Raw genomic sequence first — 13,558 nt, 5'->3', positions numbered from 1 at the left:
AAGCTCCTGTCCAAAATGTAAAAGTTTACTATTTAATGTCACTATGCGTAGCATTTGCATTCTATACATATATATGTGTATATATATATATATATATATACATATATATATATATATATATATATATATATATACATATATATATATATATAAACTATCAAAAGGGTCACTGGTTTGAGTTTTATCTATAATGATGGCAGTAATATGGGATGTGTTAGCGAACACCAGCCTGAAGACTTCCCTTAATGATGGCAGTCTGATAAAAGGATGGAGGACATTTTATGGCATGGTTTCGGTCTCAACTCTTAAGAGCACACGGATCCATTCTGAATAAATCCTGAACAAAAGGGCCGACCCATGCCAGAAAACAACTCCATCTACAAAGAATCCTTCACTGTAGTTTGTACTGAAGGAATTTATGTTTGCGTTATCTTTAGTTTGACTCTGACCTGTTTATTAAATGATAAAAGTTCTACTCTAAATGTGAGTTCAATTAAAAAAAATTCAATGTACTGTGTGTAGAAACTGTAGATGTACGTATGTGCAAGTTTGGACTTTGTGGAACAAAAGATCAAGGAAAAGAATTCCAAAAAAAGTTCTATGACACAAAAATCTATTGTGTGTTGTCTTTGTTTTGTAAATGAAGGCTGAATATCTTGGTAAATTCAGTATTTATTACTTCTGGATATTGAGAATATTTTAGTGATGCTGAAAAGGTGCTGTATTTATTTTATGTGAGAGTTGTTCATTATGCTGGGATTTGCACTTTTGTGCCATTTATCCAGTTCAATGAAGAAAATGATAAATCATAATGGAAATAAAACTTGAAAAAAAACCAATGTCATGGTTTGCATTGCACAGCATTAAGTCAACTTAAGTTCAGAGTTTTTCTTCAAACTTTAAATGTCAGGAAGTCATGCTTTACAACAGTATCCAGCTGGATACACTTGAAGTTAACATGAGTAACTTAAAAGATCATAGGGAAAAAGAAAAAACTAAATGCCACAATTGTTTTGTTTCCCCCCTTTCCCTCACTTTAAAAAGGATTGGATCAACTTCTTGAAGTCTGTTTTAAAACAATACTCCTACCCATATGTACATTGAAAAAGGTTTTGCTTGCTGTAATCATTCCTCCTGTTTATACTGGCTGTTAAAAGATCCTTCCTAACCTGCTTCTAATGCAAGTGACTTATGTGCAGAAATACATTCAAAAGTGTATCACATGCTAATGAGGCTTCAAACATCTGAGCTAGACAGATTAAGGGGTTATTTACTAAAGTCATTCTTTTAGTTAGGACATTTTCTCTGTGTGTTGCCTTCACTTCAGCAAGGAAACAAAGCACACCATTTTGTGCTAGAACTGTAACTTTGGGACACGCACACACTTAATTGGAAGCTGTAACAAAGGTTGGCAAGTCAACTTTACTTTGAATTGAGGAGTCACAAACAGAACCATGTGGGAACCATTGATCTAGTGCAGTTTGTCAACGGTTCAGAGTGGTCTATGAATGCCATTTGCAGCAGCCAACTTGTGGCATTTAGTTCATTTTGTATTGTCTTCAAGTGTGTTTATAAAATAAAAGCTAATGGAGAAAAAAAAACAAAACAAACCACACTTCTTTTGAGCACATCTTCATTCTTAGTGAAGAACCAACCTGCTTTACTTATATTCCAGATGTCAGCAGGCTAAATGACTAAACATTAAACTTCGTTCACAAGTTACAAATGTGCAGCTAGGGATGCTAGTAGTTTCCGCTTAGGGAGGCATGTCGCTCATCACTGGTTCCAGTACTCAAAAAAGGTTGAGAACCATTGATTTATTCATTAAGTTATAAAAAAGAAAATCAAGTTATGGATCAAGCCGTTTATTTAAAATGTCCCAACCACTGTTGAGAAACACATACATCCTAAAAATCACATGAAGGGGAAACAAGCATAGAGAGCGATGCCACACTGGTTGTGTCTGTTCCGAGCCATCTTGACGTAGCCTCCCTCGCCGTAGTGTACACCCCAACTACAATTGAATGTTTAAATCAAAACCATCCAATGAATGAAGTAATCAAGAACCATGGATATACAATCATTGCTATAATAACAAATTTACATTGTAACATTAGAAAACAAAAAAACTTGAAACTCACCTGTTTTTGACCAGCCAGTAGTCCTGTCCCTTCTCAGTGCCATAGCCCACAGCCAGCACTCCATGGTTCACATTGTGGGTGCATGTGTGGTCCCTGTAAACACCTGTGGGGCCACACAAAACAGGTGAAGAGTAACCTGAGCTCAGATCCAAAAAAAGGTTAGGAACTCACTTCCAAGATTAGATAAGATTAAACTACTCACCATGACGATAGAAGACAAACTTGGGCCTGGTGCCATCAATTGCTACAGAGATGGGGCCGATGCTAGCTAGAGCTTCCTTCAATGCAAACTCATCCCCTTTTGGTAAGAAGGTGTAGCCCGAGCAGTTAGCAGCCCGATACTGTGGGTTATACTTGCATGGACCTCGCTGAAAAGAAACAGGGAAGTTGATAATCAGGGTTTACCCACAGTAGACCGCAAAGTTGAACATATGCATTGTCTCGGAAACTCACCTTGCCGACGTAGGGGTAGGCTGCATCAGAATCTATGCCTTGGTTTTTAATGACGTATCGGAAGGAGTTTGTCATGAAGCCACCGCAGCACCCACAGTTGCCGAATTTTATGGAGCAATCCAACAGGTTTTGAGTACTGAGGGACATCAGGACGCCTGAAGTCTTCTTGAGTTGCCCTTCCAGAGCTCCAACTGCACTGAAGGCCCAACAAGAGTCACAAGAACCCTAGAAGATAGAAAAGTTGTATATGTAAATGTTGACCAGGCCTACCTCTTCTTCAAAAAGACAACCAAGTCCTATTGTTTTATGCTAATGTATAGCCTACTGATACTTCAGGGTATACCTCACCTGCATTTTGACCTCAGTTACCAGGCCTTCATCCCTCCAGTCCAGTGATGGTGGTAGAGAGGTGTTGACCCTGACAAAGTTAGAAGGACCCCTCTCCAGGTCAGAGGGTATGATGGTGCCCGTCAACATGCGAGTGATCTCCTCAAATGAAGAAAACAAAACATCAGTCAGTGATCTCCAAGTTCCTGTTAAATATAGCTTTGAGGCTACACACAGAAGTTTAATGGAAAAAAAAATTGGGGTGCCTTTAGTCTACCCACCCGGTCTCCGAGGTGGTTCATTGCCAGCTCATAGGTGTGTAAGCCCAGGGAGGTTTCCAGGTTATGGACATTAATCATTTCCAAGTTTTCGTCCCATATCTGCCTGCGACCTGACTCCTCAATCTGGGAATGTGATACATGACAGTTAATTCATCATCACACACACACACACTGATACCAAGAGGTGAATAATTTATAAGTATACTGCATGTAAAGGAGTTTTCTTCAAAACAAAATAAAAAAAAAAAAAGTATTGCATTTATACAGAATTCAGGTAATAAGGAAGAGACAACTTAAAAATCATTTATGCCTAAACCAAATTTAGTTTGGGGTGACTGGCTATTCATTTAATTCACAACTAACTGCACAAATGCATCACACATTCACAATGTTAAGCCACTCAAAAAACAGTTGTTTTAAGACTTTTGTTTTACCTGGTTAGAATAGACTTTATCATGCTTCTTCTTCCACAGTTCCCAGTGTTGATCCAGTTCTGAATTGATAACAGCCGCTGCAAATCCACACACGATGGTGAGAAGCAGGCTCTGAAACATTTTTGGATCTAGGGAAAGAACAAATGTTTTGATAAAGTGTCCTACATCTGACTTAAGGCCTTGCTCAGCACTGATTGGACATCTGCAGCAGTTCCTATTGAAACACCACCAGCTGACATCAATTAACTTAGAAGCAGTGAAAATAATACCTGACTAAACCCATACATTAGTAAAGTGTATGTTAAAGATATTTGTACAACACAAAATCAGTGAAGGCATGTTGTGTGTAGAAAAAAGTTGATGGAAGATGATGCATCTTAAAAATGATAGGTTATTTCCAATGAATTTCAGATGTTCACAATTGATATAATTAGACACATTTACTGGTAGATGATGCTATACTCTTCCAGGTGTCCCACTTTTTATATTAGGCTATATATGATGCCATTACGAGAGAAAACCAAACTGAAAACCTAAAAGTAATGTTAGTCATCATCATTTGATGCAAAATGTGACCAACCTGAGGAGATGCACCATGCAAACTGCACACCTGCAAACCACTCTAAATGTATAAGCCACTAGGGGGAAGCAGACACATGCTGCACAGCACTTTTATATCATCACCTTTTTGCAAAACGTTGCTTATTACACATTCAGCAACATTTTCATTTGGTGTGTATCTCTTTTAGCTCTGTTTTGGTCTCTATCAACTCCTGGGGAAATGTCTATGGGAAATATCTGTCTCTAGCCGCTAAATGCTCCACCAGCTAACCATTACAGTCTATGCAGCTAACCTTAGGTTAGCTTAATTGCTAAATGTGCCTGTGTGCTACCAACCGTCAATCACCACTACCAGAGACATGTCTATGCTTTGTACACCTTTTTGCAAGATAACAGGCTGATGGTGACAAAAAAAGATTAGACTGAAAAAACTGTATTGACCACCAAGACCAAAAGTAATCCATTTCAGAAGAAGTTTATTGTTCTCACCACCTATGATTATATTAAATAACTTTATTTAGGCTATTAATAAAATACCTCTACAACAATGACTCCTACTAATCAAAACAGAGAGAATACCAAAGCAGATACAGTAATTATTTTTAATTTAACATTTCCAACATTTTTTCACAGTATTTTTGACAGTCAGGACTGCATGATAACTGATATTGAATAAATAAGCTAAATTTTACCAAGATGATTCAGGTGACATTCATGACTATGAAAATGACATTCATTTTCATAGTGTGGGGTAAACTGCAAAACTGGCAATGCCGCAGAGATTATTCTTGTTTCTGGCAATTCGAATGAAGCCTCCTTCTCCCCATGCAGTTCCCCAACTGGAATCACAAAAACACTCACATTTAATATTTAATATTGGTCATACATTTATTTTGACATGTAAACACAACTTTGTAGCCAAAAGAGACAACTTCACCTGTTTTTCACGAGCCAGAAGTCTTGTCCTCTGTCTGTGCCGTAGCCCACAACCAGGACAGCGTGATTTGTGAACTTTGGGTTGCAGTTGGGTACACTGTATACACCTGAAAGATAATGTCCTTTAGTGGTAATTAAATCCATGTTCTTCTGTCCAGCACCTAGGATGTGCAAGCATTTGTAGACCATGTTGCAGAGTAGGGCCTTTTGATGCAAGTTCTCAGAAAAAGATCACAAGCTGTAGCTTAGAAATCTGGACGCACTCTAGCGGCAGCAAATGTAATTTGCAGCCAGGGTCAGTCTAGCAACTCTCCGTTGGCTTGCGAGCTGGAAAAACCAAACTCTGGTCGGGCCAATCACATCGTGTATAGAGTAGGTGGGCGGGATTATGGCTGCTGCTGCTGCTGGGAACAGCGGTCTTTCGAATTGGCTTTGGCCGTGACTCTGGAAGAATTAGAGTTAAGCTTTTCTTTGAGAAAAGAAGAACGGCACTGAAGTCATTCTTAAAAAAGGAAGCTGTGTTCGGAGTTTTGCTCCTAATAATTTATCAACTTGCTCCTCTACCTTCTTCGTTGCTCTGGTTGGTTGTAGCGCTATCCTATTGCATGCAGTGGGAATTTGAAAGACAACCGTTTATCCTGCCCCTCAGATTGAGCCATGTCAATGGTGAGTTCCCAGACCCAACATCTTGATGTGGGTCTGGCTTGTCAGGCTACACAAGTTGTATAAAAGAGAAATAATGAAGCAAAAGGAAGTCATACTACTTTAAGCATTGTGTTTCATACTTTTTGCGAAACAGAATTTTTTCAAAGTTCTCCATGAGATAAATGGAATGAAAAGCCTGACTTTTTTTGGCAACCAAAGTATATATATATATATATATATATATATATATATATATATATATATATATATATATATATATATATGCACGTCACGTTGTCATGTAACCATTAAATACACAGAAGCCCCCAGCCTCACCTCCTCTGTAGAGATGAAAAGATTGCAGCATGGCGTTGACGGCCACAGCAACCGGCCCCTCCGATGCCACTGCAGCCTGCAGAGTTTTCTCATCTCCCCGTGGGAGGATGTGATAATTAGAGCAGTAGCCGGTCTTTCCCTTGACAGAATAACGACATTTCCCGTCCTAGAAATATAAATAAGACAATTACACACGCTTTGTCTTAAAACTGTTTAGCATATATTCTAAAAAATACTGAACACATCCAAACTGTAATAGTGTTATTGAAAGAAAGACAGAGAAAGAAAGAAACTGGAAAGGAAGGAAAGCAAGAAACAAAGAAGCAAGCATGAAACATGAAACAAACGAATAAACAAGAGAGAAAGAAACAGACAAACAAGAAACAAACAAACAAAATGCCAGCAAATAATAAAATAATCATCCAGCCAGTTAATTTAACAAGAAAGCTGCTTGACTTGTGCTGAGGATGACCTGGTGTTCGTAGGGGTAAAAGCTCTCTGAGTCTACGCCTCGGTTGCGGATGATGTAGCTGAAGGATTTAGAGATGTATCCTCCTCTGCAGCCGTGATTTCCATCATTGGTGCTGCAGTCCACCAAGTTCTGTGGGCTCAGGGGAACAAGGACACCTGTTCTCTTCTTCATCTGGCCCTCCAGAGCTCCCAGAGAGCTGAAGGCCCAGCACGACCCACATAACCCCTTGAAAAAGAGACATGATGTTTATAGCCACTAGTTTATTTATCAGGTTGTTCTCATTTCCACATTTCAAAATAGCTATCTCAACTCAATGCTTGCCTGGTTTTGAACTGGACTGACCAGGCCGTTCTTCCTCCAGTCCACACTCTGAGGCATCGATAAGCCACTCACGCCCTTAAATGTGCCATTTCTGAAATGAATAGGCTCCTCCCGCTTCAGGCCGTTCAGCTTCTCATTGATTTCCTCAGATGTCTTAATAGAAAAGAGGGCTGGTAAATATATGAAATGCACATAAAGGACATTTTAAAATGTCAAAGATTAGTGATGGTGTCTTCAGCAGTGCTCTTGCTAACTTTTAACAGATTTAACATTGCAATAATGTGTATTTAGGCCTACAGCAGTTTAACGACATAATGAAATACATGTCATCATTACAGCGTGCTACAAAAATTCACATTCTTCTATAAGTTCCTCTCAAAGGTTTTGCACTGAAAAAACTCTACTCAAATGATCATATACAATGCTGTTTCCTTCACTCTCCCAGTCCCCCACCAGGCTTTGACTCTATTTAGAAATAGTTGTAGTCTCACATCTTTGGACAACGTTTTTATATTGCACATGGTGCCCCTAAGTCTCAGTGACACCAACAAGCAATCATAAAATGAACCACAAGTTCCTCTGATTCTCATTAAGTTTAAACTTTTGCCTTTAGGAGAAAGACAAGAAAATAGAAAATGTTTTTATTTTACTCATTAGAACGCCACACCAGGTCCATCGTCTCACTTCTTCCCCTTTTTTTGCTGTACAGTCCCGCTGTGTTGGTGTCAGATTTGACTCTTGCCGTAATTTTATCAATGATAACTCTGTAAAACATTCTTTTTCAAACAATTAAAAACATGTCCTCACATTTATTTCCAAAGCAACTAGCCTACAACACAATAATCCTTTGGTTGACATGAGTCCAACAGCTCAAATGTGTCCTAAACATTTCTGCCAGGATCCTGCAGAGAGTCGACACGTCACACCCATCCGGGCGTCACTGCTCAGGCTTCCTGTCGTCTCCATCGTCAAAATAAAACCCTCCCTCTTACTATATATTCCAGTGCAGCCTCATAAATCCCCTTCTTCTCAAGCTTTCAACTCTCAAACCTTTATTAACACTGAAACATGTTTTCAAAAATTCTGTCTGTAATAACAAATGTGCCTCTTATTTATTTATATGCCAGGATTTTACACTGCATTTTCTTTCATTTTGCGGTACTTGCATTCTGTGCACAATATTTTGTGAAATTATTACCAGACGCGACAGCCACGCTGGTATTGTTTTTACTCGGATTAAAAAGAACTGAATTGAAAACAAGACACAACCTTTGCACCACAGCAATAGCCTACTGTTATTCTATGTATTCCAGACATATATACTAGTTTGTGTGTACATATTTGTTTATGTAAATGTCTGAGCCTTCCCAGATGTACTCTACTTCATAGTAGTCTGCTCTATAGGTAAAGGTTTAATTTAAGCCACGGAGGGTGAAGGTTTAAATGCAGATTGGACAGTGACATCCGTCTTGCACCAGCAGAGGTCAATGAGTGTGAATCTACTTTAGGTTATTGTGTCAAGCATACAGTATGTCTGCACAGGTCCTGAGAGGGAGAGGAGCCAGTTCAGTGACATAACAATGACTGGTGTATTTGTCATGCAGTTTGTATCCACTAGAGCTCACTCTAATACATTTCTGTCCTAAATAGTGGCATGGTCAATGTTTGAGCACTCCACTCTGGTCCTGTAATTTGTAGGACAGCCTCAGTTTGACAGCAAATATCTTGATCTTGAACATTTTCAATCTTTAATGATTCTCTTTTTTTCTGTTCTGCTAGAGAGGGGTCTTTTATTGTATATAAAGCTACTTTAGTGAGTTATAAGTCATGAGATGTATGCAATACCGGTCTCTGATTAGACTCTACAAACAATAATCCAAACTGTGTACTATAGTCATGTAATTATCAGAACATGCATGGGTAAGTAAAGACAGTTATCCACTTTGTTGCTCAGGGATGATGCAGGTCATAGTTGATATTGATGAAGTATGACGGAAGTAAGGACGGAAGTAAGCAAAGAAGGACGGAAGGAAAGAAGGAAATAAGAAGAAAGAAACAAACATGAAAAACAAATTAACAAGAAGAAACAAACAAATGTGCAGGAAGGCTAAATGGGCAGCTCAAAACCTAATAAATAACACAGTGAAGTTACAAATAACATGTTGTACATTTTCTTATCCTAACAGATGCGAGTAATGTGAAGATTAGCTTGGCAGTCGAGGTGGTTGTCTTTATTGACCAGAAAAACTGCTAATCAGGTAAATATGTAATTCTTGTTTTCTTTCTGACTGAGCACCACTGGATTTAACCAGTTCAAACCCACTGCAACTCCCTGCCAAGCAACAGCCGAAAAACCTCCCTGGGTTATTATTAATCATCTGTAATATGATGCAAGCAAATAAGTATTTGAATAAGCATCAACATATTTTTGGTAGTTATCTTTGGATTTGTCTCAGTCATGATACTGTGAAAAAACAAATTATCTGCATGGCTAAACCTACATTCATGCTTTGATACAACCCTGTGCAGTTCTGACTAATTGCATTAAAGCTATTAAAATGTTACTGATGAATTACTCCAGACTAAGATTTAAGGCATTTAAGTCTGTCCTGTTTAGGATTGAGGGTTTTCTGAGCAGGAGACTGAAAACACAAACTGTTGCTTTGGAGCAGACTGCTACCATGTCAGCCAGATGATTGAGTCCCATTGTGAAGCTTTGTTTTCCTGCTGAAGCCTCCTGGTTGTGTCTCAACACCAACTGCGTGTTCTTCTCCCACACTGCTCTCCTGAAAACGATCTCAGTCTGAAACAAAAACACTGACTGAATGATCTGAGGGTATACAGTAGGTGTGTGTGTGTATGATGACGAAGAGAGAGAAATGGTTTACATACTTGGTTGTCATAAACTTTGCCATGTTTGATTTTCCACTCTTCCCACTCTTTATTTAAGGCAGACCAAGAGTGGCCCAGAACTAGAGCGTCCAAAAGCAAGACACCACACAAAAGGTGCATCCTGCAGAGGAGAAAACAAAACTCGTCACATTACTGTATATGAGCAGACATGACCCTTATGTAATTCTTACTAGAACTGAAACGATTAATCGACTAATAACAAAAATAGAAAACTGAATCTTTAGATTTTGTTTTCTGTTGGTTGGACAAAACAAGCAATTTGATGTTTTGTATTTTTGTTGGACCTAAATTAGTCAGATTTAACTATATTAAAATATAAAATAAAATATATATACTAGAAGCAATACTGCTGTTAGCCTAGAAAATATCCACCAAGTGTTTCTTTTCAATTGTAAAATGTTGATAAACCCCCAAATTCTGACAAAGAACACTGAAGACAAAACCTCTTTTGTCCTCAGTGTTACTGTAGCTGAGGCCTATACATGATTTGTTGATTCATTAAGAAACCAGTGGTGAGTTGCAGCCCTAATTTAGCCCAATTCTTACAAAAAAAAAAAAAGCCCCATAGCATCCAGTCCCTGCTGACTGGCTTCTTACTAATAACTTTTTGCAGCAAAGAAATATTCACATATGCACATTAATCTATATTAAAGACTATTATAGTATGTGTACAGTGCTCGCCTAGTCTAACAACATCATCATCATATTATACTGCATTTAAGATTAAACACAGAGCAAATTGAGGCCTGTTAAACTTTGATTTGAAAGCAGGAAATGCAGCAGGCTGCTTTCTAGCATTGCAGAAGTCTAAAAAAAAAATATAATTCTTCACCGCAAAGAAGAGAAGGTCAAACCTGTTGATCTAAACTTTTTTCGTATCAAATTGTTTCTAGCCTTTTTATCCACACCACACACACACACACACACACACACACACCATATAGCCATTAGCATTTGATCTCTGCTCAGAATATGAGCCTAAGTAAACCATCTAAGTGCATTACTAAGAAGAGTTAGCATTTACCTTGTTGCAGAATAATCAGCAGGGTTATTTTGTCCCAGCAAGAAAGTGCACCCGTTTTTAACAGACTAGAGAACCTTCACACTTACTGTAAAAGAGGAAGTATAGTTTCCTCATACACACGCTGTTGTTTTTCCACTCTCTTTTTCAGTGCATCTGCTCTCTGGCTCGTCATGTGAAACTAATTTACAACCAGCTGCAGGGGCCCAGAATACCACTGCAGTACCAGAGCTAGAAGTGACAAAAGTTATGATAGAAATACATGTAAATGAAACTGCTTGTTGAGGAAAATACATGTGGAAAGAAAGCTGTGAATATAAGAAACCACAATTCACATTTACTGCTAATGATGCACATTTCTAAGTTTGTTATGAGAGCTGCAGTTAGTTTCAACTTTCTGAGGAAAAGAAACTTCATCGTCAAGGCTCTTAGGGGTGTGAATCTTCACTCGTCTCACGATTCGGTTACGATTATCCTGTAAACGATTCAAATCAATATCAGCAGTCAGATACACATGAACCCTTTTTATTGTATCTGCTCTTAAAAAGACACTTCCTGAATGTAGCGGAGTCTAAACACAGCAAACAAGACAAATGGCAAAAACGAAAAAAGCAGCGACCAGAAAATCAGCAAGTAACATCAATAGGCAATAATTGATTATGGTCCGTCACTGCATTGATGCAGAATTGTCCACGTCTGCATCGCTATGCATCGATGCAATGATTAAATTCAACACCCCTAATAAATAGGGACTGAAAGTTTCTTGTTCATGGATGAAAAGTTGGGGTGGTTTTCTTTTGGCTAACGTGTTGCTATAATGTAAATTCCCGCTCAAGATTTCCTGTTTGTGTGTGAAGTTGTATGTGTAAAAAACTAATTCTCCTCCTATGTGTACATATGTTAATCACATATTTACAAGATGTGAATAATTACATGACTCTCATAAGCACGAAGGGAATATTTTAACATTTTGGGAAATTTGCTTATTTTTTATTGATGAGAGTTAGAGGAAAAGCTTGGTACCACTCTCATGTCTGTACGATGAATATAGCTACAGCCAGCAGCTAGTTAGCTTAGCTAAGCATAAACACTGAAAACGGGGAAACAGCCAGCCTGGCTTTGTCCAAATTGTAACAAAATCTGCCTACTATATTGTGTTGGACTTTTTCTTGGCCCACATCATTATCTTGTCATCACTTTGGAGGTTGCCTTGGAAACCATCAGAGACATCAGGCAGTTATTGCTCCCAGCCAAGAAATACTCTGGCACGTAACCCCCCCCCCTTCGTTTTTTTGTACAGATTACACAAATGAGATAGTGTGTTAATTAGTGAGCTGGTATAGGCAGATTTTTGTTACCTGACAGAGCCAGGCTAGCTATTTCGACCTGTTTCTTATCTTTATGCTAAGCTAAGCTAAGTGGTTGCTGGCTGTACTGCTGCTTCATGGTATGGTAGCAATCTTCTAATGTAACTCTCGGCAGGAAATCAAATAAGCTTATTTCCCCAAAAACTGTTGCCGATTATGTAATTTGTAGTGTCCCTGGGTAAAATGTGGCCCTTATTGCAAATCTCTCCCTCCCCTTTTTTCTGTCAGCTTAAAGCATAAGATGTCCAGCAAGATAATTACCCAGAGGCATCACAGCAGTCACCACTACAGGGAGCAGCAATGACGAAACAACATGATGGTAAAAATACAAGACGATATTATGCAATTAGGATCTTTGATTTGGCTGAGGCTGTAATTGGCGTTCATAACTGATTTTCTCTTCGGGGGTTGGACAGAGATTCGCTGATGAATGTAGGATTCCTGAGGTACCAGATGGTAACTTCCTGACTCAGGAGCAGCTTTTCTTCTGTGGTGTGGCTCACACCTTATAATTCTGCAGCTGAGCAGAGAGACAGGAAATTGTAATTGTTTTTATATAACTTTCATTAAATCTGGAGGGAGTGTTTGCCAATGAAACAAATTAACAAAGGGAGCAGTGTAGGTGTACAGAACAGCTAAATCACAAATGTAAAAAAATGCACAAATACATTTACAGTCAATAATTCAAGTCTTTTAGAGACCTGGGATGAGATTAGAGATCATTCAGTCACAGGGGGGAAAGAAAACAATCAAACCAGAGTCGGCAAATTTGAAATGCATGTTACTGCCCACCTCTTATGATTGAACCTTGAAATATTGATTTTAATGCTAATGCGTTACTCTGATCATTCATTGATGCTGAATATGTGGAAATATCCCGAATGTTGGATATGAAGGTAAATATGGTGCAAAATGTGAGAGCTTGTAGAACAAAAAATCTGAACTTGTATGTTAAAATTTACACTTGTAGAAAATATTCACACATCTGTATTCTTAATGTGAAGTCACAAAAAATATTCACAAATGTGTAGATTGATATTTGTATGAACACTGACAGCTGTAAACTTAACATAATGCAACATTTACATGTGTACTCTTTTTAATTAGTCGGGTTCATTTTCCATCACAACCATAGCTCAGTGATTACAATCTCTCAAATCTGTCACTGCAACTTCACACGTGCTCTCTCGCATCACGAAGTGGCGAATCTGCGCCTCGACTTTTGCAACACTTCTTGCGATACATTTGGTGCAAAACCAATTTGTACCTGTGGACTTTTAGGCTGTAGAGCCCTGAGCCAACAGAACAGGGAAAGCAGGGTTTCTATCGCCAGATGAGGGACAACTCTGT

At 38.6% G+C, this 13,558-nt stretch overlaps 2 protein-coding genes across 4 annotated transcripts; both read right to left on the bottom strand.

Moving 5' to 3' along the window:
* Positions 1–1,855: 1,855 nt before the first annotated feature.
* LOC144528889 (cathepsin S-like) lies at positions 1,856–3,762 on the bottom strand. The gene is made up of 7 exons (XM_078267757.1): positions 3,637–3,762; positions 3,203–3,325; positions 2,943–3,080; positions 2,595–2,819; positions 2,344–2,509; positions 2,142–2,244; positions 1,856–2,014 (listed from the first exon to the last, which is right to left on the bottom strand). The coding sequence occupies exons 1-7, from the start codon at positions 3,754–3,756 to the stop codon at positions 1,915–1,917; spliced, it is 975 nt and encodes a 324-aa protein (XP_078123883.1). The 5' UTR covers positions 3,757–3,762; the 3' UTR covers positions 1,856–1,914.
* Positions 3,763–4,656: 894 nt separating this feature from the next.
* On the bottom strand, positions 4,657–11,035 carry LOC144528888 (cathepsin K-like). Of its 3 annotated transcripts, none has more exons than XM_078267753.1 (8): positions 10,931–11,035; positions 9,800–9,920; positions 9,564–9,710; positions 6,908–7,060; positions 6,587–6,811; positions 6,115–6,280; positions 5,135–5,240; positions 4,657–5,036 (listed from the first exon to the last, which is right to left on the bottom strand). In XM_078267753.1, the coding sequence occupies exons 1-8, from the start codon at positions 11,014–11,016 to the stop codon at positions 4,937–4,939; spliced, it is 1,104 nt and encodes a 367-aa protein (XP_078123879.1). In that variant the 5' UTR covers positions 11,017–11,035; the 3' UTR covers positions 4,657–4,936. The 3 variants fall into 3 exon arrangements, with proteins under 3 accessions (XP_078123879.1, XP_078123881.1, XP_078123882.1); XM_078267755.1 differs by having other exon boundaries at positions 9,588–9,710; positions 10,931–11,034; XM_078267756.1 differs by having other exon boundaries at positions 10,845–10,995.
* Between the last annotated feature and the right edge of the window lie 2,523 nt (positions 11,036–13,558).

This window comes from Sander vitreus, chromosome 14, assembly GCF_031162955.1.
Source record: "Sander vitreus isolate 19-12246 chromosome 14, sanVit1, whole genome shotgun sequence".
Lineage (NCBI taxonomy): Eukaryota > Metazoa > Chordata > Actinopteri > Perciformes > Percidae > Sander > Sander vitreus.
Note: the sequence above shows the minus strand (reverse complement) of the source record. Positions and strands in the feature narration are given on the sequence as shown.